Source organism: Ceratosolen solmsi, unplaced genomic scaffold (assembly GCF_000503995.2).
Source record: "Ceratosolen solmsi marchali unplaced genomic scaffold, CerSol_1.0 scaffold39, whole genome shotgun sequence".
Lineage (NCBI taxonomy): Eukaryota > Metazoa > Arthropoda > Insecta > Hymenoptera > Agaonidae > Ceratosolen > Ceratosolen solmsi.
In genome coordinates, this window is record NW_011948433.1 from 910,150 (window position 1) to 931,117 (window position 20,968).

The 20,968-nt window shown below is 27.6% G+C and overlaps 3 protein-coding genes across 5 annotated transcripts; 2 read left to right on the top strand and 1 right to left on the bottom strand.

Moving 5' to 3' along the window:
• Nucleotides 1-1,673: 1,673 nt before the first annotated feature.
• On the top strand, nt 1,674-11,455 carry LOC105364468 (Rho GTPase activating protein at 71E). Of its 3 annotated transcripts, none has more exons than XM_011502392.1 (12): nt 1,674-1,791; nt 2,349-2,576; nt 3,258-3,318; nt 3,387-3,658; nt 3,773-3,974; nt 5,095-5,106; nt 5,922-6,084; nt 6,264-6,341; nt 6,430-6,587; nt 7,472-7,594; nt 9,745-9,889; nt 10,743-11,455. In XM_011502392.1, exons 2-12 carry the CDS (start codon nt 2,467-2,469, stop codon nt 11,093-11,095), a joined length of 1,677 nt encoding a protein of 558 aa, XP_011500694.1. In that variant the 5' UTR covers nt 1,674-1,791; nt 2,349-2,466; the 3' UTR covers nt 11,096-11,455. The 3 variants fall into 3 exon arrangements, with proteins under 3 accessions (XP_011500694.1, XP_011500696.1, XP_011500695.1); XM_011502394.1 differs by lacking the exon at nt 10,743-11,455 and adding an exon at nt 10,136-10,732; XM_011502393.1 differs by lacking the exon at nt 5,095-5,106 and having other exon boundaries at nt 10,743-11,454.
• Nucleotides 11,456-14,566: 3,111 nt separating this feature from the next.
• waw (Translation factor waclaw) lies at nt 14,567-18,260 on the bottom strand. Its single transcript, XM_011502395.1, has 8 exons — nt 18,187-18,260; nt 16,993-17,805; nt 16,683-16,919; nt 16,308-16,573; nt 15,494-15,708; nt 15,113-15,325; nt 14,895-15,027; nt 14,567-14,807 (listed from the first exon to the last, which is right to left on the bottom strand). The coding sequence occupies exons 1-7, from the start codon at nt 18,258-18,260 to the stop codon at nt 14,902-14,904; spliced, it is 1,944 nt and encodes a 647-aa protein (XP_011500697.1). The 3' UTR covers nt 14,567-14,807; nt 14,895-14,901.
• An 842-nt stretch (nt 18,261-19,102) lies between these two features.
• LOC105364594 (uncharacterized) lies at nt 19,103-20,096 on the top strand. Its single transcript, XM_011502574.1, has 2 exons — nt 19,103-19,684; nt 20,016-20,096. Exons 1-2 carry the CDS (start codon nt 19,145-19,147, stop codon nt 20,094-20,096), a joined length of 621 nt encoding a protein of 206 aa, XP_011500876.1. The 5' UTR covers nt 19,103-19,144.
• Nucleotides 20,097-20,968: the final 872 nt, after the last annotated feature.

Genomic DNA, 20,968 nt, shown 5'->3' on the forward strand with positions numbered 1-20,968 from the left:
TTTACTTGAGCAGTAATTATTTAAGATTCATAAATATAGCTTTAGAATTTGTAAGCAATTTTATATTTATTCAAATGAAAAATTATGGAATTAATTAAGACTCTGAACTAATAATAATTTTCAATTTTATACTGTTATAAGACTTGTATATAATTTATTACACTGAATATTGTAAGCAAGGATTTCAGTTTAGGAATTGTATCAAAGCGTTTTGAATTTTAAAATATTTCACAATAATGGAGCGCAGATTGGATTTCTATTATTAGTAATTGTTTTTTTTTTAACAGTAATTGTAAAATTTTAAATAAAAATGAATTTGTTGATCCGTTACTAGTCAAATGAATTACAAGCCTGAATTATTTTAATTACAAATGAAAACACTTTTACAATTTAGAACGATACGAGTTTTGATAGAAATTAATTTAAAAATAATCTACACAATTTATGTTGAAATATAATGGTTTAATAAATTTTTTATCACCGTATATAAATGACAGCAGACGGAATAAAAAAAGTTCATTCTATTTATTTGTTAAAGCTTATTAAGTACTCTAAATAAAATTGCAGCAGTTGTCATACCACAGCAATTATTCTCATTACCCATTTTACAAGCACTAATCATATGGTATTAATAAATTATTATTATATGTCATTATATCACTATGGTTTACATAATAAATAATAAGTAATATTGAATAGTAGTGAGATAGGTGTAGATATTATGTCCTTGTCACTATATACACCATTATGACGGTCACTACACATACTCATTTTCTGCTTCCTTTGAAGCCATATTGATTTTTAGACAAATTTGCCTATGATACAAAAGAATGAAAAATGTCACACAACTAACGAAACTCAATTACCCTGCATTAAATAATTAAACTTATTTATAATCTACGCTGACTATTGCCTTAGCCTAATATGTATCATGTTTGAAAGTATTATGTTAGAAAGAAGTCGGTTGGGGAAACAAATTACAAAACATTCGGTGTGGGTGTATGTTTGTGTATATTTCGTTCTTCAATACTCGTGGAAAAAAAATTTTCCATTAAATAGATTTTGTTTGGTAATTACTCTTTTGTACGTGCCTGCGGTCCTATCATACACCTATACACGCTTGACAAAACGTGTGCGATAGAAGTCGCTCCTCGCTCAAAACAGTAGACGGGGAGAGAGTGTGAGAGAGAGAGAGAGAGAGAGAGAGAGAGAGAGAGAGGGAGACGAAGTCAAAAGATCAGAAGGTGTGGCTGACCGTAGTAGCGACCGTAAAAAAGAGGGAGAGAAACTATCGTGTAGCCGACTCTTTCTCCCCTCCTTCTCACGTATTCGGGCATTGTAACGCCAAGCATCAACGAGCCGAAAGGCGACTAAACTATCCTCTGTGTGCGAAGAAGTGCGAACAGGGCAGGAACCTGGCGTGCAGTCGTGCAGTGTAGTGCGTAGACCTGAGTGCGGTAGGCGTCGTGAGTACGGGAGAGCGAGCGCGACTGCGATGCCTTTCCTCGGGTTGTGCTGGGGAATCAGGTGGAGTAGCAGCGTCGCCGTTTGATGCGTTTTTGGAGACGAAAGGGAAAGCATCATACGGGAGGAAAAACATGCAGCCAACGTGTGCTGCTGCTGTCCCCGTGAGGACAACGTAAATATTAGACGAGAGGAGGAGACCTACCTGGGTCGCAGTTGTCTTTCTTTCTCCTTTTTTTTTCTCCATAACACAGCGTTTCGGCTACATCACAATAGAAAGACAAATACGTGCAATGATGATCCACGATTTCTTACACATCTTCCAGGGTTAGTTTTTATTACGAATTTCTTTTACCCCACATATCTTTTTGTGTTCTTTATGTTTTTTTTTTATTTCCATCTCTCTCACTCGCTGTCTGCCCGTCTCTCTCTCACTCACTCCCTCTCTCTCTCTCTCTCTCTATATCCAAACAAGATCCTAACTTTCTCTTTCCCCTCTCTTATTCGCTTGGTCGCCTTCGTAAGTTAGGGTCGCGCACTTAGGTTATGCCCTCTGAATTTGGACTCGTCGCCTTTATCATCATCGTCGTGAAGACGATTGTCGAGTCGTTGTTTTGCGCCAGTTTAGTAGACTTGACAGATAGCAGAGACGCGCGTCCGAAAAAAGGCAAAGAGCGAGCGAGAGACAGAGAGAGAAAGAGTGAGAGATCAAGTGAGATAGAGAGAGAGAGAGAGAGAGAGAGCGTGAGCGAGAGCGGGAGGCAGGGAGGGAGAGAGTGAGCGAGTGAGTGAAAGCCCTCTCTTTGAAGAGGGGGAGTCTGTATGTACGACATCGTGTAAATCACCGTTAATCGTGGCTGGATAACTAGGCTGCCCTTTTGTAGTTGCAGCTACTCATGATTATTGAAGAGTAGTCCTGAGTGAATTAACAAAGGCACATGTTTGAGTAACGGTTGAGTGAGGATTTTGGTCAACGGAGAAAGAAAGGCCAATCAAGTCACAATGAGTAGTTGGACGGAGAGAATGCATCGACGTGCAGCAACTCTTGGCAATGTAGTTACCAGTTGTGGACACCCTTCGTCCGTATCACCTTATCCACGAAGATTGGAAAAGTTAGTATCACCGTTATTATCTATTTAGATCAAGTTTGTAGAACGAATATTATTGAGAATAACTATATCAATTGACTACTTTACTTTATTTATTTATTTTTTCTTTTCATTTTTACATATATAATTAAATGCAAATAATATACTCTATATTATTCTATAATATAATCTTGTATAATCTTCTATTAATATAATTTTGTATTAAAAAAAATTAATTTTTTAATCTTAAAGTTTGTTATTAAAAATGAAGTGCTAAAATGGATGTTGTTTATTTGTTTTTTTACGCTTTTGGATATTTATAAGTGTAGTAGTCAAATTTCAAGAAATAAAATTAGCATAATACAAAAACACAAAGAAGACAAAATTATGTAATGCAGAATAGGTGCCCCTAATTATTATAAATATACCTACAAATGTATACAAATATTATTTATATATTAATGAAATGAAATTATTGAAAATTTAGTTTAATATTCTGATTTTAAAAATATTAAGGTAATAAATAATTAATTTTATTTTATTTTTGATATTAAATTAATACGAATTGTTTCATTAATCAATAGTGTTTGTATAAAATAAAATCAATAAATGATATTTTAATATCAGAATTGTACATTTAAAATTTCTTATCGACCCCTCTTTATCTAAAAAATTGATTTTATTATTTCATAAAATTTTTTAAAGAGTTAAATTTGGAGTTCCACTTGATGAAGTCTGTAAGAATGACATACCTGGACCATTATTGGTAAATTTTAGTTACTAAACTTTATAACAATAATGTATTACAAGCCTGTTAATCTCTTAAATTTGTAGGTTTTAATTTTGAAATTAAACAAAGAAGCTCCATTACGTAAAGATGTATTTCGAGCTCCAGGGCACCAGGGTAACATGAAGAAATTGATTCATTTTCTTCAAACTGGACGATTAGTGAACATGGATAATTTCAGCGTTTATACAATAGCCAGTGTTCTTAAAAAATTTTTGCGTAAGATTCCTGGTGGTGTTTTTGGAAGAGAAGGAGAACAACAATTGTTCAGTGTTATTCAACTGGATAGCATAGAACAACAAAGGGACCAGATTCACAAGTAAGATAAATAAAATACCTAAGAAGAAAACAAAATCGTGCTAATGATTTAAACATTAGATTTTCATTTCTTTTAAATATGTAATTTGTATTTATAGTGTAAATATTTTTACAGATTGATCACTTCTTTACCAGTATATACTCAACGTTTATTGGTATTGTTATTTGGAACATTTAGGGTGGTTGCAGTAAATAGTGAAAGAGCCAGAACAGGTATGACTAGTGAAGCCCTTGGTGTTTCCGTTGCTCCATCTTTCTTCCAAAGTTGTGTTAGTGATGGGAAAACTGCAAAGATGGAAGACGTTCTTAGGTTTAAGGTATCTTTCATTGTTTTTAAATGCATTAATAAATAAAGTAGGCTAAAGATTTTTGTCATAACAAGCTATTGTACAATTTTTAATTTCTAATTCAACATTAATATGGTTATTATTTATCAAAGAGATTAACACTTCACAATTTATGCATATTGAAAAAAAAGATTTGTTTTAATTGTATAATTTAAATTATAAAATCAGTATTATTTATTGTTATTATACCATGATTTTTTATTTTATTTTATTGCATCTTATAAGTGTTAAATTTAAGAATAAAATAGAATGCTTAAATTTCAACGATATTAATTCAAATGTCAATCGAAACTATAACAAACAAATCCCTTTTTTTTATGCATCCTCCATGTTAAGCCTTTGTCGAAGCAATATTATTTACATTGCTTAAAATATTAAAAGCAAATAATTAATAAAATTAATGAAATCAATATGTAACATTATATTATTATCATTCAAATTGCAATCATATTTGAAAACATCTCTTCTCTAATTTTTCTTATTTATTTATATAATATTTATTAACTTTTTAAGATGAAATTAATATTAACATACATATTCTAATATGCTGAAAAATGTTATTCAGATTAAAAGAATTTAATATTAAGAACTGGATTACTTTACTATAGGATACATTAAAAACTTTATATAATGCTTTTACCACTATGTTATAAATAACATAATTATAATTAATATAATAAATAAAAGAGTTTAAAGCTTTTCTGTAATTTTCTACACACAACAGACTGTATGGTAAAACTACTTCAAATTTGTTTTTATAATAGTAAAATAATTATAATTAAAGATTGAACAAAATATTTTAGTGGATAAAAAAAAACATTTAATAAATATTTCCCGTTCAATGTTGTTTGTAATATCGATGATATTGTGAGAAATACCACGTTTGGTTATTCACATTATTATTAAATATTTAAATTTATGTATTGTCGTATTAAAATTATTATAAAGGGTATAATTGACATAATACTTATAAATAAGAAACACCAAATATCAAATTACCCATTCATTCCATGCATGCCTTTTGGCTTGAATCAATTGTAGTACAGTATGATTCTTTTTTTTTTCATATTTTGCCTTCAATCATCGACAGGCGGAAGTGTCAGTAAGTTTACCATACCGACATTATGTTGTATGTTTTCACTTTCAACCAGTTCTGAGTGTTTAAAATATTGTGATGACTCTTGTCGTAGATTTCCTTCTATTATCGTCTTTCTACAAATATTATCGTATAGTAGATGAATTGCGTAAAGCAAGCATGAAGTGAAAAGCAGTCGACTAATAAAATCAATATAACTTAATTACGAACGAATTTATTAATGCTTAACAAATTTACTATGCAATTAGTATGCATGATGATTTAAATACAGTAGGTTATTTAAATTATTAAAGGGGATGGAGCCATGATAGACGTTCAGATGCTATAGGGTAAAAATAAAAATATTACATCTCTTGACAATATGTAAGACATTTCAATTAATTTTAAATTTCGAAGTATTAAAAATAAAGTTCGTAATATCGTAATTTTAAATAAATAATAATAATAATAAATCGATTGAACGTTAATTGCAATAATTTTCCCTTTCAACATATGAGCATGGCATAAGTGCTATTGTTATTATCTATTCGAATTTAAATATTGAAAATGATATCATTGCTAAATCTCCTTCGTTATTTCTTATTTGTTTTATTATTATTTTTTCTTCTTATAACTTAGATACAACCGTTTATATTTAAAAATTTATATATTTTTAAAATAAATTATAAATTATGGTTTCCATATAAATTCAATGATGTTATTGTAGTAATCATGAGATATATCGTAGAATATTTAAAAAATATGTTAGTTTAAATCGATATGTCAATTTTTTGTATAATTAATTAAACGAGTATTATTTATATTAATTTGAAAATGTTTAGGTTGCTACAAGAGTAATGAAGTTCATGATAGATAATTTTGGGGTTTCGAATTTATTCGGAAGAGAGAACTATGAATTTTATGCACGAATTACTGGACGAATACTAAAAGTCGAAGAAGACTGGATTTTTAGTTTTCGTTATCCCCCCGATACGTTAGTATCACGTAAGTATCTAATAAAATATATTTATTATTCACGTTATTGTCTTATCTAAGAAATATTTCGGCTTTAATTTTTTTTTCAAAATTTCTTTTTTTCATTGCTTTAAGTAGTGAATTTGTAGTTGTTAACAATAAAATAATGATGATTATTAGTTACACCTTTTTTTCGTATATCACTGCAGGGCAATTGTCACTAGAAGCAGAAAAGACTTGGTTACAATATGAATGTGAGAGATGGGGATTGAAGTTTAATCTAGAATGTAAGCTTGCACTGTAATACGAAAAATCGCACAAAAACTTCATCCGATCATATTTTTATAAAGTACGGTAAATCTTTTTGTTATATAGCAATGTCTCATCAAGAAGAATCACAATCTACTCCAGCATTAATTCACGTACCAGAATCCTTAGAACTCACATCGTCGCTTGGAATGATTCCAGAAAATACACTTCTAGAAAGCTATACTCGCCTATCAGTTAGTTTAGAGGAAAATGGTTTTTTTCAAGTACGTAAACATATATCAAACATTTAAATTCAACAATTTACGGTTTAATTTATTTTTATATTACAAATTTTTCATTTTATGAGAAATCAAGCCAGGCTATTTTTATTGTATAAAAGTTACCATCTCATTTTACTTCGTTAGTAATATCAAGCATTTTTAAAGAAATATAAGCTATTTAGATGTGATTTTTAATGTGAAATATTTGTCTGTATTTTATTTACAATTAATTTTTGGAAGAAATAATGTATGGACCATTTACTAGTCGGTAATTGAAACTCAACAAAAACTACAATCGAAGTTTTTCAAAATAATATATTTTTACTTAGAAGATAATACAGAAAATTAAAATGTATTTTCTCGAAGTTTTTTCATTAAAAATTTTTTATTTAAAAATTTTGATAATATGAAATGTAAATAATTAAAGCGAATTTTAACATGATATATATTAAAAATTGGATATTATAAAAGCTCGTAAATTAATTTTTTTAATAGTGATTTTAATTTTTTAATATAATATTTTATATTTTTCAATGCTTCATTAACACCAACTTTTTTTTTCTTCTATTTATTGTACGTATACAATTTTCTACTAAACATTTCAACTTTAATTTTGATAAAATTAAGTTAGATTGCATCTGTATGTGTGTTACGTAAATAATAATAAGAACAAAAAAGAAAATAAGTAAGATAAATAAATAAGAACAAAAATATTGTGTAGATCTATATATATATATATATATATATATATATATATATAGTACAGTATATGCAGGAATTGCCAAGTTTAAAGATAATTAATTTTTGAACTAAATCTCTTAAATATATATATATATATATATATATATATATATCGTAAATGTAAATAATTTCGATTCTGATTGTAGGCTTCGAGTCGGTCATCAAGCAATGGGAGTCACCACTCGCGTCATGCAGGAATGACACTGGACGAACTTCGAGCAGTTAATCGTTATGCCGAAAGTACGAAGAGTCTCAGCTACTTGCCTCAGGTAGGCGTGGGCGAAGCTTAAGCGAAATGATATCGTTAAATAATTAGATTTTTCGATCGAACATTAGTCATTTTTAAAAATAATAACACGTATATAGGTCTCAAAAATTTACGTGATCAAATGAAAGTAAAAGAGAATATCTACATTAGTACATTCCTGAACTCGATCGGGTTTTGAGATTAGTATATCGTTGTAAATCATAAAGAGAATGTAGATGTATTCATAGCTTAATTATGTTACATGGAAATTTATTAATTAGTAATTTAGCATGCCATGCGTTAATCATGTTTTTAATTGCACAAATCATTTAAAGAAACGAAAATTCCAAAATCATGCACCTTAAAATTTAATGCTTCTTTTTTGCATCACTGCAGTTTGACAGCACCACACAAATTATAATTATTAATTAGCAAAAAAGAAGTAGGATATTGACATTCCATGTTTGGCTTTTAAATTTGTATTAAAGCTACGCGTTAAATCATCATTAATATATCAAATTAATTGGTATAACAAGTTCTTTGCTATACTAAAAAAATCATGCTGCATAATTTTTCAATAAATGCGAGATCCCACGAAATTACGCGACATTGCTCAATGCGACATCGAGTATAAGCAAGATACTGATACAACAATTAAAGAGAATGAGACTGCATAAGTGTTTTTAAAAAGATTTTCATGTTTACGCATTTAATTTATTGAAAATGTTTGTCCATCGTATTTAGTGTAATTTCATTTGTCGTTCATAATTTTTGGTTATTTTTTTGTTCATTTTTCTGTTGCGTTCTATTATAAATAATTAAATAATTATTGCGTTTAAATGTAGCTTTCATGGAGTCAATTTGCTCATTATTGTTGTTCATGAAAAAATTTAAGGCATCTCACGTCATCGAATTAAGAAACAAGAATAAATGCATTTAAAAATAAGAGCTTTATTGCATTAATCTGGGTTATTTAGAATTGTGAAGTTTTTAATTAAATTACGCGCGCACGTAAATTCGATAAGAGCATTATTTAAAAAAATGGAACTGAGACATAGCGAAGTAATGCTAAATAGTTAAAATAAAATGCTAAATTAAGTGAGGAGCCTCAAATTTTCATCAATATAATAGTGGTTACATTTATTTATACGTTTTTTGTATATGTATTTATGATTAGCGGATCTGTAGTAGACTTTTTAAAATTGTTTAGATTATAGGCGTTTTGAGGAGAAGGAAAATTTTTTTTACAGTAAATTGCAATACTTATAAATGAGGTGAGGCTTAGATCACACGTTAATCTGTATGTACATAAAGCCGCACATTGAGTATCATCTCGGATTAAATTTTCACCTGCTTGAATGTAATACCGATGTATAAAAACGCCACCTTTTGCACTTTCTTTATACAATTTTTACGCTGGTTTGTGAGTGCACAGAACTTATGTATCAAAGACTCAAGTAATATAATATATGTCACATAAATCTTGTTTTTATTTTATAAAAAGTGGTATGATTCTGCTCTTTCTTGCACGTTGCACGTTGTTATTAAAATAAATGAATGAATATACTTTATCCCTTGGGAATAATAGTGAAGTACATCCTGATATCGATACATGATAATTAGACTCTTTCGCGCCCACATTACAATGTTTACGAATTGCAATTTAATAATAATAATAATAGTAATAGTAATAATAGTAATACTAATAATAATAATAATAATAATAATAATAATAATATTATTATTATTATTATTATTATTATTATTATTAGTATTATAACAATTGCTTTTGAAATAGAGGAAAACTTTAGTACTGTACACATGTGATCACGGTATGTACTTATACATTATATAAATTTGTTTGAGGACCTTCTGTTGTAAACAGCCTAATTGTTCAAGTCAATGGCAGTCAATTGGATATCACCAAGCAAATTCTTATCTTTATTTATCCAAGTTACTCTAATTAAATAATACTTTAATATTTAATAACACCTTCCATCATTCTTTTAACTAGCTCTAACGAACTACAATTTTTTTCGCCACGTTGTTTACACTTTAGAAATTGGCTTTCGCACCACTTTGTTAAATATTGCTGCTGATTGTATAATTTTGAACTAATAACAGTCCAAAAGTCGAAACAACTATCCTTGATCGATGCACGATTTTCGTCAGGTACATGAGCGACAAACCGCACGCATGCGAACTAGGTCCGAATGGTTTCTCACTCCCGTGAGCGAAAGACTGGCCGCGACCGACAGCGATCCTACGGCTATACACGTCCTTCGCGGCTCCAATCGGTCGTCGTCCGGCAACATTGGTAAGTTCTCATTCAAATTACTTTTCCATCCTTACGTGCTACATTGTTGAATATCGTTGTAAGGCTTAAGAATTGGTAAAACGGAATAAATACGTGCACGAGCAGTGCAAATGCAATACTTTCCTAATTATCTTTCTTGAATCAATCATTTAACATTGCCATTAATTTTGCTGGTAATAAGGAGGTGGGCACTTGATCAGGCCAACGGCTTAAGATTATTCTCATTCGAGGCGTATATTTTTACAGAAATGGATTTTAAATATGAGCACGGATGATGTTTGAATGGATTTCTAGAAACGACGAGCCGAGATACGACTTTTGTAAGCTAACGAGCCGAGCAAAGACTGCAAACGTTCCATACATTCTAGCCAAGTCGGTATGAATATGTAAGGGAACGGACCCGAGCTTAACACACCCGCTTCCAAGCTTTGCTACCTGTGCGAGCCTTGAAACACACCTCGAGCCACTGTAAAAGTTAACGCAGAATCTAACTTTATAACTACACTAGGGCCATCGTACGAACTCGTTGTCGTACGACTCGCTCAGACCAGAGAGCCAAACGTCGTTAGTCTGTGTCGCAGGAGCGAGCTTTCGAAGCTTTCGGCTTATAAAATTTATATTATTTTTGCAGTTGTCTGTCGTTTTAATTGTACAACCGAAAGCCTCGGTTACGCTTGTCTAGTCGTTGCCTTCCCATCAAGTATTAAAGCCAACAAGTATTAAATGAACTAGCGCTACGATTCGCGCTAACGTCTAGCCAAGTCACGAATGTTGTCATTGAGAGAGAATGAGAGAGCCCGAATCAAAAACAAAAAATCTGTACGAGAGTCGTACAAGTGTTCTTTGTTCGCAGCAACGGGGTTAAGCGCAAGCGCTGAATCGGTGAAGCGTCCGAGTTTACGAAGGAACTCTTCACGGGAGAAGTCTCGGCTGCACCGTAGCTCCTCCCGACGCAACAAGGAGAATGGGGCCAAGGTTCGAGGCTCCTCCGAGAATTCCAAATCTCGCTCTCTCGAGACTGTGAAGGTGAAGGGGGCGCGGGTAACGATCGACCAGCAGTCCGCCGAGAAGATTATCAGGAATAGCGAGGAGCAGCTTGGCGGCAAGATGCATCAGCAGGGGGACGTGGCTATTAGGCCCCAGGACTGCACCGAAATGGACGTACAAACTTTTCACGTCACCCTTACCTACAAGCCGCGAATATAGGAAATTTGTACTTTATGCAACACTCGAACTCACTGCGATCCCTTCCGTCCTACGACATTTATATTTATTACTTTCAATTTTATTCCACGTTATTCTATTACCTTTTTCCTTTCACACTCTTTTGATTACTTCTAATCACGCGCGACTTGGCTGCTTCGATCGTATTAATTGCACTTTATTTTACCTGCAACTCTTTATTCCTCGTTATTTACGTAGTATCTCAATCTATTTGCCTGGACCTTTTCGCATGGATGGATCTTTTTGCTCGTTAACCTTTAAAGAAAATATATTTTGATACATTTCAATTCATTCTTATTAATAACGAACACATTTTTGTGTTATTTTCGTTGTCTATATAAAACAGAAAGTAAGTTTACAGAGACATACGTTCGCTATCCATTACATTTTTCTATTTGAAAAATTCGTTCTATTTGAAAAAATATATATTTTTCCTTTCTAATACGTTGTTATGAAATAGCTGACTGTTGTACAAGATTATCAATAAAATACTGTGGACGAATCTAGCAACATCAGTATTCAAATAAAAGGAATTATACGTAGTATAATTTGTAACAACGATAAAAACAACAATAACAATTTGTATAATAATAATTGTAATAGAAACGACATACTATTAATTATAACAATATTAAAGCTGCTACTAGCACTACTACTACCACTACCACTACCACTACCACTACTACTACTACTACTACTACTGCTACTACCACTACCACTACACTACTACAACCACCTATACTACTACTACTACTACCATTAATAATAAGAACAGCAACAACAATAATAATAATAATAAATATAAACAATTATTCCACGAATTTATAAATTAAATTTTATTGATTGTAAAGCTTTAGAAGCAAAGAACGTATGTATCATTGAATACCGGATTTCATATCGTTTAATTATTGAAGCAAGTGATACAGAAGTCGGTAAATGGCTTTAAACCAGTGTGTAGATATACAATTTGTATGACGGAACATTAGCAGTTATATGAGAGACAAAAGATTTTATGCAATTCACGTAGGTCGTAAAATCATAGCCAAATTTTTTAACTTATTTGATACGTCTATGTCGTAAGTTTATACCGAGTCGATCATCGTACAAATTCATTTTTGTATAACTGTATTCGAGTTCGATATAATATATTAATTATTTAACAGTCCCTCCATTACGAAGAAACAAAAAAAAAGGCAAAACAACAAAAAGCGAAAAAATTTACATTTTAAACTTTGTTACTTTATATTGAATTTTGCATTGTATTATCGAAACGAGTTGTAAAGCTTGTAAAGGCCAGCATCTCAGATGCTACAAAAGATGCATTTGAGAGAAAGATAACTAATATATATGTTTGGTGTCGTTGATAATTTTAATTAACGAATTTTGTATATTTACACGGTATATATATTACGTTTGCTTCAAACAATATTGAATTTTAGTGATTATAATAAATTATAAGGGTTGAGATGAAAACAAATTATATGCTCATGGTTTGAGTGAGGGGTCTTTTTTTATATTTGGCTTGTATATATAACATTCAAGACCTTAAATAATAATGACTGAGAAAAAAAATAAGATTAAATATTTCGCCGTTGAATCGAGCCAAACTAACGTATATGATATATATATGTATATATATATCTATATATATATACGAAGATAACGGGGAAATTCGTTTGCATTTTAGCTATAAGCTCATTCCATGAATCGATTTTTATATTTTACATTTTTTATGATTGATAAATCATACAGCACCATTCCAAGCGCATTTAAGTATAAGTGTAAAAATTCGTCATCTTTATCGAATATTGTAAATTGTTTATTTCTCATTGACTTATTTGTATGGTCGGAAATATATTAGAGAACACAAAAGTATTAAAACAATCGTTGTATTGGCTAAAAGCCGAACAAAGTGAGAGCTCTCTATTAAGTATCAAAAGGAAAATGAAAAAAAAAACAATAGTTAAACGATTACTTGCCATTATATCAAGACTCTGTTCGATATAAATCTCAAATAGACGTTTGCCTTAAGCTTCATAAAAACTTATGAGAAAATAGTTTTGTTTCAAGTGAGGTGAATAATTTTTAAGGTGTGACGTCATATACATAAATATAGAAACTTGTGCAATCCACATAATAGAAGTATGATAAAAAAATTAATTTATACCCGTAGTGTACTCAACGTGACGTGAATTCATCCCATCTGACAACAAATGTTTTTAAAAACTTAGCGATTCTTATATATGAATATATATATATATATATATATATATATAGAAATACACACTACAAAGAGCACACACACGTATATAAATATACATATGTATACAGATGTACATTTACACGATTTTTTCGTGCTGAGTGTTTGATATTACGAGTATTTAGATATTTTAAGATTAAGAACATAATTTAATGTATAAATTTTATTATTTAAATAATTTAAAAATAATCTTAATGTTATTAAAACATTATTACGGAGAAATGGAGTATTATTGCATTATATTGCAATTAAGTACAATTGATTTTTGAACGATCTACAATTTTAATAATTTTTCTTATGCATATCTGACGATAATGTCAATTAGTATCTTTAGTATTATTTTACATAAATTAAAATATAAAAAAATTTTGAAAATAAAAAATATGGAATGAAAGTGACTTTTAAGTCTTAATTTTTGTTCGATTTAGCAAACGCTTGTTTTTGCAGCACATTTAGATATTATTTTACAAATAAATACAAAATAATAAAATTAAACACCACATTAAGCCCACCTATTGTGACGTAGTTTAATCTATGCAAATATACATTTTGGTTTTATACAACAGTTAGGAATATATTTCTGCAAGTAAATCGAGTCGACATCGCGTTGTCGCTTTTCTTTAGAAATGTTTTAAATTTTTATAGTAAAAGATTAATTATATGTATACACACGCATGCACACATACTTATACACATGTATGCTCAAGCGCGCATACACATGCTCGTACAGCCACATTGTATGTGTAAATCTTTTCTTGACTGTTTTAATAATTTTTTGTATATACATAATGAATTTTAAGATAAATATTATTCCATTTGTTAATGAAAAAGAAGCATAGTTGTGACGAATTAAGTGATATGAAGAAAATGAAAATCGTCATTTTGTTGTCAGGTTTTTATGTATCTATTATTTTATTTTTGCTAGCACCAAAGAAATTTTATCAAATGTATTATTTCATACTATTATTTTAATCTGATTACAGCGATAAAAATATTTTATCCGTGACTGAGTTTTTTTTATACAATAATGGTTGGAGTAAATAATGCTATAGAAAACCATTTTTTGATTCATAATTTTTTATACTAATATAATTAGGGTTTAAAAATTGTATCGAAATCAATGATTATTACAATATGAATATATAAATATTATATATTGTTATTTATATTCCTGCTATGATCAGTATTTAATATTCATTGTAAAAATGTTTTCTTTTGCAATATTTATCATTAATTTATATGTAAACCTATAAAGTAACGGTTTTTCTTCCTTAGCATATTTGTACTGAAATAATAAATTGGTTTTTCTTTATGCATAAATAAATCAATCTGTGATCTCTTGACACCGGATTATACATGAATAAAGTGTTCAATAAAAATTTTTTGTTTTTGCAGTTGAAACACCTATTTACATCATTCCCATAGTACAACTATCTATAAAGTTACAAAAGTTTTATTAATATTATATGTAAATATTTTTTTTATTTACTACAATTTATTTTTGTTTAAATAAATATATACATCTGACTTATGTTTTTAATAGATCTACAAAGACTTTACGAGGCAAAGCAATGTTGCCTATCATTCGCATTTTTTTTTTTCCTTGTGCTTGATTTTGTAACAACTTTATCCTTCTTGTAACGTCACCGCCATACTAAATACAATTTAATTAGTCAACTTTATAAATACTTCAAGAAACAATTATTAATTATTATTTAAATTGTAATTGAAAGTATTACCAAATGTGCTGTAACATCCTTTCTTAAAGCTGGCAAGTTTTCTCTTGCTAAAATTTTGCTTCCTATTCGTGCTTGAATTGAAATAAGAAATTGTTGTCTCGGTATTACATTTAATAATTTAGCACATATTTTTTTTGCCTTTGAAACACTTTTACTCATATTAACAATTGTACTAAGCTCTTCCACTGGACGTCCATTTAATAATATTTCCATCTAAATTAAATGAATTAACTATTTTATTTTTTACTGTTTATTTAGATAAGTATTTAATTATGCTAATTTTACTTAAAACAAATTTGAAAAATTGTAATCTTTCAGATTAGAATTTTTTAATTGATTTAATTTACAATTTTATGTTTTACCATCACAGCTTATTTTTACCTTTGCTATGTCACTTAACTGATAACCATAATCTTCATAGTCAAAACTTGCATATCCAGAGGTCATACGTTTTAATTCGTCATGAAAATCGGTAATAATTTCGTTTAAAGGTAAGATAAATTGAAGTATAATTCTTGATTCATCAATGTTCTTATTTGATTTTTCTATACCTCTTCTTTCCAAACAAAAATGTAGAATAGATTGATAATAATCACCTAAAAAATTTACAATTATTTTTAAATATTTAACAATTTTTATATAATAATATATAATTGATATATTTTTAATTATTTATAATGTTTAAGCTAAAATTTAATGATTTAGCATAAATAATAAAATATTGAAAATAAAAAAATTTATTTTGAAATAAAAATTAGTAGTGAAAGCTGAATATTATGAACTAATAGTAACATTCATTTTCAGTATAAATTTATTTATACTATTTATACATATAAAATGTTATATACCGAAATAATTTTTATGCGACAAAATAAAAAATAAATAAAAATAATATCTCATTTAAATAATTTTTAAGTTGCAGATATTCTATTATTAATTTATACTTTTTTATTTCTTTCTCATTCCACAATTTACAACAATATAACGATTATTTCTTTTCATATAAATTAAAAAATATTTGCAATACAATATGTAATTTACAAAGTCATTAGAAAGTAAACTTTATAATTAATACTAAAAATATATTTCATGTATTCTTCAATATAAAAAAGAAACTATTTTATTTAAAATTATATAAAGTTACTTTAATAGAAGTAAATAAAAAGAAAAATAAATATATTAAAAAATAACAAACCTGGTGTTATAATTGTTCCTAAAACTGTAGGTTCATACATTTCCTTTACTATACTTATGTTGGGAATATGTGATGGATTACAAAAATAAACTTCATCACTTTTATAATGAGTAATATTTTTTTTACCAAAAATTTTTGCTTTATATACAACTCCAGGTGTAGTAAAAATTGATGGAGTATCAAATTCTTGTTCAAGTCGCTGGCTAAACACTTCCATATGTAATAGTCCAAGAAAACCAAGTCGCCATCCTTGACCTAATGCTGGGCTATATAATTAAGTGAAATTAAATTTTATTTATTGTTTATTGAAATAAAAACATAAATTAAACAGCATATTTCTTTCTAAAAGTATCGGTGTTAGTATACATACTGTACCTAGATTCATTTATTATTGATACTGCATTGTCATTTAAAGTTAACTTATCCATAGCATTCTTTAGAGAATGATATTGCGAACTATCTACTGGATAAACACCAGCATAAACCATTGGTTTTGTTGTGTTAAATCCAGGAAGAGGTTCTACTGGGTTACCATATAAGTAAAGAGTATCTCCAATGCTAGCTTCGTCATATTTCATTTTACAAATAATGCATCCTACTTGCCCTGCGTATCTATTTGTAGAGAACAATTTGTTATATATAATAGTTTAATATTATTTTTTGGAGGATTTTATGAATTTCATACATTTTGTTAACCTTTTCTTCCTCTGGCCTAAGAAGTAACAATAACTTCACTTCGTATGATTTTCCTGTATTACAAGATGTTATACGATCTCCAGTTGAAATAATTCCATCTTTAATATAAACTAAAAGGACTGCACCTCTATAACTATCATACCAACTATCAAAAATAAGTACTTTTAATGATTTATCTCTGACACATGTTGGCTTTGGAATTCGTTCAACTACAGCTTTTAAAACTTCATCAACGTAGGTACCATGTTTTGCAGAAATTTTAATAATTTCATCACCATTTATGCCAAATATAGTACTTAATTGTTGCTCTACTTTTTCTGGATTTGCATTCTTCAAATCAATTTTATTTATAATAGGAATTATTTTAAGCTTATTACCATGAGCAAGATAATAATTTGCTACTGTTTGTGCTTGAACACCATCATTTGCATCAACCACCAATAAAACACCTTGGCATGCTGCCAATGAACGATGCACTTCGGATGAAAAATCAACATGCCCAGGGGTATCTATTAGATTGAGTTGGTATTCTTTATTGTTTAGCATATATTTTAAGGAAACTGTTTGAGCTTTAACTGTAATTCCTCTTTCCTTCTCTACTTGTAATTTATCTAATACTTGCATTCCAGAATTTATTTTTATTGCTCCTGTAATTTCCAAAAGTCTATCGGCTAATGTACTTTTTCCATGATCGATATGTGCAATAATACAAAAATTCCGTATATTTTCTAACGGAATATTATATTCTTTTAATTCATCAGTGTTTGTTGAGTAAAAGTTGGAAAATATCATTGAAAGATAACTACAATATTTAATGAATACATAATTAAAAATTAGTTAAAATTTTTCCATCATAGTATTTTATCAAATTTTAATATATAACCATTATAAATTTTAAAATATTATCAAAAAGATATATGATAATTAATAAAATATAAAATTTATAATTTACAATAATTTAAAAATTTTTAATCCATAAATTTTGAATCATTAAAAATAAAATAAATTTTTTTTTTTAGATATACTTTAAAAATAATAAAAATTGACATTTATTCAATTTTTCTTTATAATACAATGTAACCACTTTATAATGTTTAGTTCACTTAATAATGAATAGATTTGTATTTTACTTATTTATAAATATAAAATAGTTATAAAAAAAAAAAATTTTATTATCGCCTACCTTTGTTTATGATTTAACTTTAATCTATATTTAAAAGAATAACTAGTCAAATTATATAGTATTTTTAATTTCATAATTAATGTTAAAATATAACTTTAGTTTAAGTAAAATAATTGTAAAAATGATTTTACAAATTGTTATATAAAATAAACTTAATTTATATATTATGTAAATCCCACGTGAACTGTAATTTATACTCTTCGTATATTGAAATCATCAACAGCTGATTTCGGTTTTTGAAACTAACTTTATTGGTCCTCAAATGTCCATTCGATTTCATTCGAAGCATTATGTATAATTATATGTCAAAATGAAATTAATAAATGTTTAAATGACTTGATTTAATAATGAAAACTCTTTAGATAGTTTTTGTATATTTGTTTTCATACATTAGTTGACATTAGTACAGTTTTTATACATTTGTATTTAGGAATTTAAAAAGAAATTAATTGAAACATAATTTAAATAATTGGCTTAAAATTAATGCTCCTGAATATTTGAGCTTTTATCAGTATATGTATAAATATATATATATATATATATATATATAAATAGCAATTAAAATTTATAATTATAATGAATTATTGAAAAGTGGAAAAATCTACTTTTCATTATATGAGAAAAAATAAATATAGTTAAAAGTTAAATTTAGAGAAATTCTTAGAATAATGAGCACGCGCATATTTATTTAGTAAAAATGCATTAATGTAAAATATAACTTTAATAACATTTCATTATATTTATTTATGTACATATTTAAAAAATTTTATATAAATATTAAAAATTTTATTTCTTATTTTTCATTATTACAATTATATAATACCATTATTTTATATATAATTCATAAATATTAAAGATTTTTCAAACCATCAATTAATAAAGTAGAATAAAATGTAAATCAAATGTAATGCGATTATCTAACCACGAAAAGCAATATAACCTTATATAATGTACGGAAATGGCATTAACAAATTGTTTGAAAATAGTTGAATTATATCAAACTTTCCAAAAATTTAAAACTAAACCGTTGAACCTAAAAACTATTATAAATTTAAACAATTTAGTATCATTCAAAGTTTTATCCAATAAACGTTTTAATTCATCTAATGCCTGTGATGATTCAAGTGATGCAATCCTGAAGAACTCGTTAAATGAACAAAATGTTTCAATTTTGCTTAAATTACCTGGTAAAAAGATAACGTTAACTACTCTTTTAAAAGCTAAACAATTATCTGCCAGTAAAGACATGAAATTGGTGAAAATTATCGATAGCAATGAAAATAGTAAGCCATTCTACAAGCTTATATCCATAACGGATGAATCAAAAAAAAACTCAGAATTTAAAGTATCTAAAAAGCAGAACATAAAGCATATGTATATTTCAGCAAATATTTGTGATCATGATTTGAAAATAAAAATTAAAAGCATGACAGGATTTCTTGAGAAAAATTGTAAAGTTACACTCAGCATTAATGCAGTTTCAAATCCATCCAAATTAGTAATTTTAAACAATTATTATCTTATTAATGTGGTAACTTTTTATTATAAATATTTTATATAATATTAAATATCTTATAATATAAAATACTTTATTAAATTTATTTGTTAATAATAATGAATAGCTGTCAGAAAAAATAAATGTTTTCTAATAGAAAGTTTCCATACAGTAATTATTGAATTTACAGATTTCTTTATATATAATAAATTATTATTTTTAAAGGATGAAATTTCAAATACCGTTATTAAAGAATTACATCAATTGTCCAAGTACAAAAAGCAAAGTGGATCAAAAAATATATCAAAACTCTTATTTATCCCATTTATTCAAGACGATACAAATAAGGATACTAATTCATCAAATGATAAAATTGACAAAACAGAAGGAAATTAAGAAGATTATAAAATACTAAATTAAATTCTGAACATTACCGATAATTATGGATAGTCAAATGATGGATTAAATAGGATAAATGAATATTTTTAATTCAGTTTGTATACACATTAATTTTATTTATTTATTGAAGTTCTAATGTTAATCTCTAACTTGTAAAAAGTATGTGAGACTTGTAAATTAATAAACTTGTTAATATAGATTATATTATGTAACTAAATGTTTTAATTAGGCATAAATGTAATTTAATAAATATAATACATAATTCTTATATTTATTTTGTATATTATTTATTAATAAGATTCTACATTAAAAATTTGTTTGTCAGTCAATTGTGTTTTCACATTATAATTATAAAGTTTTCATTTTTCTCATTAGTGCCATTTATATATTGGACAAAACTGCAGATATTTTAAATATGTAAATGATAATTATAGTTAATAAGTATGTAATTATAATATTGTGTACATAATTATACAGTAAATATATATTATATATAATAAATATGGTATATATAATATATATAATTACAGAATTATTTTACATTACTAGTGCAATATACATTTGATTTTTTACTATAATCTTTTTGTACCAATACTCACATGTATTAGTTTGATTTGTGCTTAATAATAGAACCAAAATATTTATAATGTCAATGTTAATGTGCAAAAGTAAAATACTATTATAAAACAATTATTCTTAGCTCCAAATGGTCTCGTAATTTTATAATAAATAATTAATAACATAGGGCAATAAAATTAAGAGAATTTTAAACCATAACTGTTAAAAATTTATATAAACAGAAGTAGCCAATATATTAATTACAGATAAAGAATACCTTGTAAAAGTATCCGATTATTATTAAGGTCATGAAGTAACATTCTCATGTGC

What these genes read in the sequence shown, in the direction of transcription:
- LOC105364468 (XM_011502392.1), top strand. Translation starts at nt 2,467, where the DNA reads ATGAGTAGTTGGACGGAGAGAATGCATCGACGTGCAGCAACTCTTGGC. An exon ending in TATCCACGAAGATTGGAAAA is followed by an intron (nt 2,577 to 3,257) that starts GTTAGTATCACC and finishes AATTTTTTAAAG; the next exon opens with AGTTAAATTTGGAGTTCCAC. An exon ending in CCCCGATACGTTAGTATCAC is followed by an intron (nt 6,085 to 6,263) that starts GTAAGTATCTAA and finishes ATATCACTGCAG; the next exon opens with GGCAATTGTCACTAGAAGCA.
- LOC105364594 (XM_011502574.1), top strand. Translation starts at nt 19,145, where the DNA reads ATGGCATTAACAAATTGTTTGAAAATAGTTGAATTATATCAAACTTTC. An exon ending in TTTCAAATCCATCCAAATTA is followed by an intron (nt 19,685 to 20,015) that starts GTAATTTTAAAC and finishes CATTTATTCAAG; the next exon opens with ACGATACAAATAAGGATACT.
- waw (XM_011502395.1), bottom strand. Translation starts at nt 18,260, where the DNA reads ATGAAATTAAAAATACTATATAATTTGACTAGTTATTCTTTTAAATAT. An exon ending in TCAATAATAAATGAATCTAG is followed by an intron (nt 16,574 to 16,682) that starts GTACAGTATGTA and finishes TTAATTATATAG; the next exon opens with CCCAGCATTAGGTCAAGGAT. An exon ending in AGTTAAGTGACATAGCAAAG is followed by an intron (nt 15,326 to 15,493) that starts GTAAAAATAAGC and finishes CATTTAATTTAG; the next exon opens with ATGGAAATATTATTAAATGG.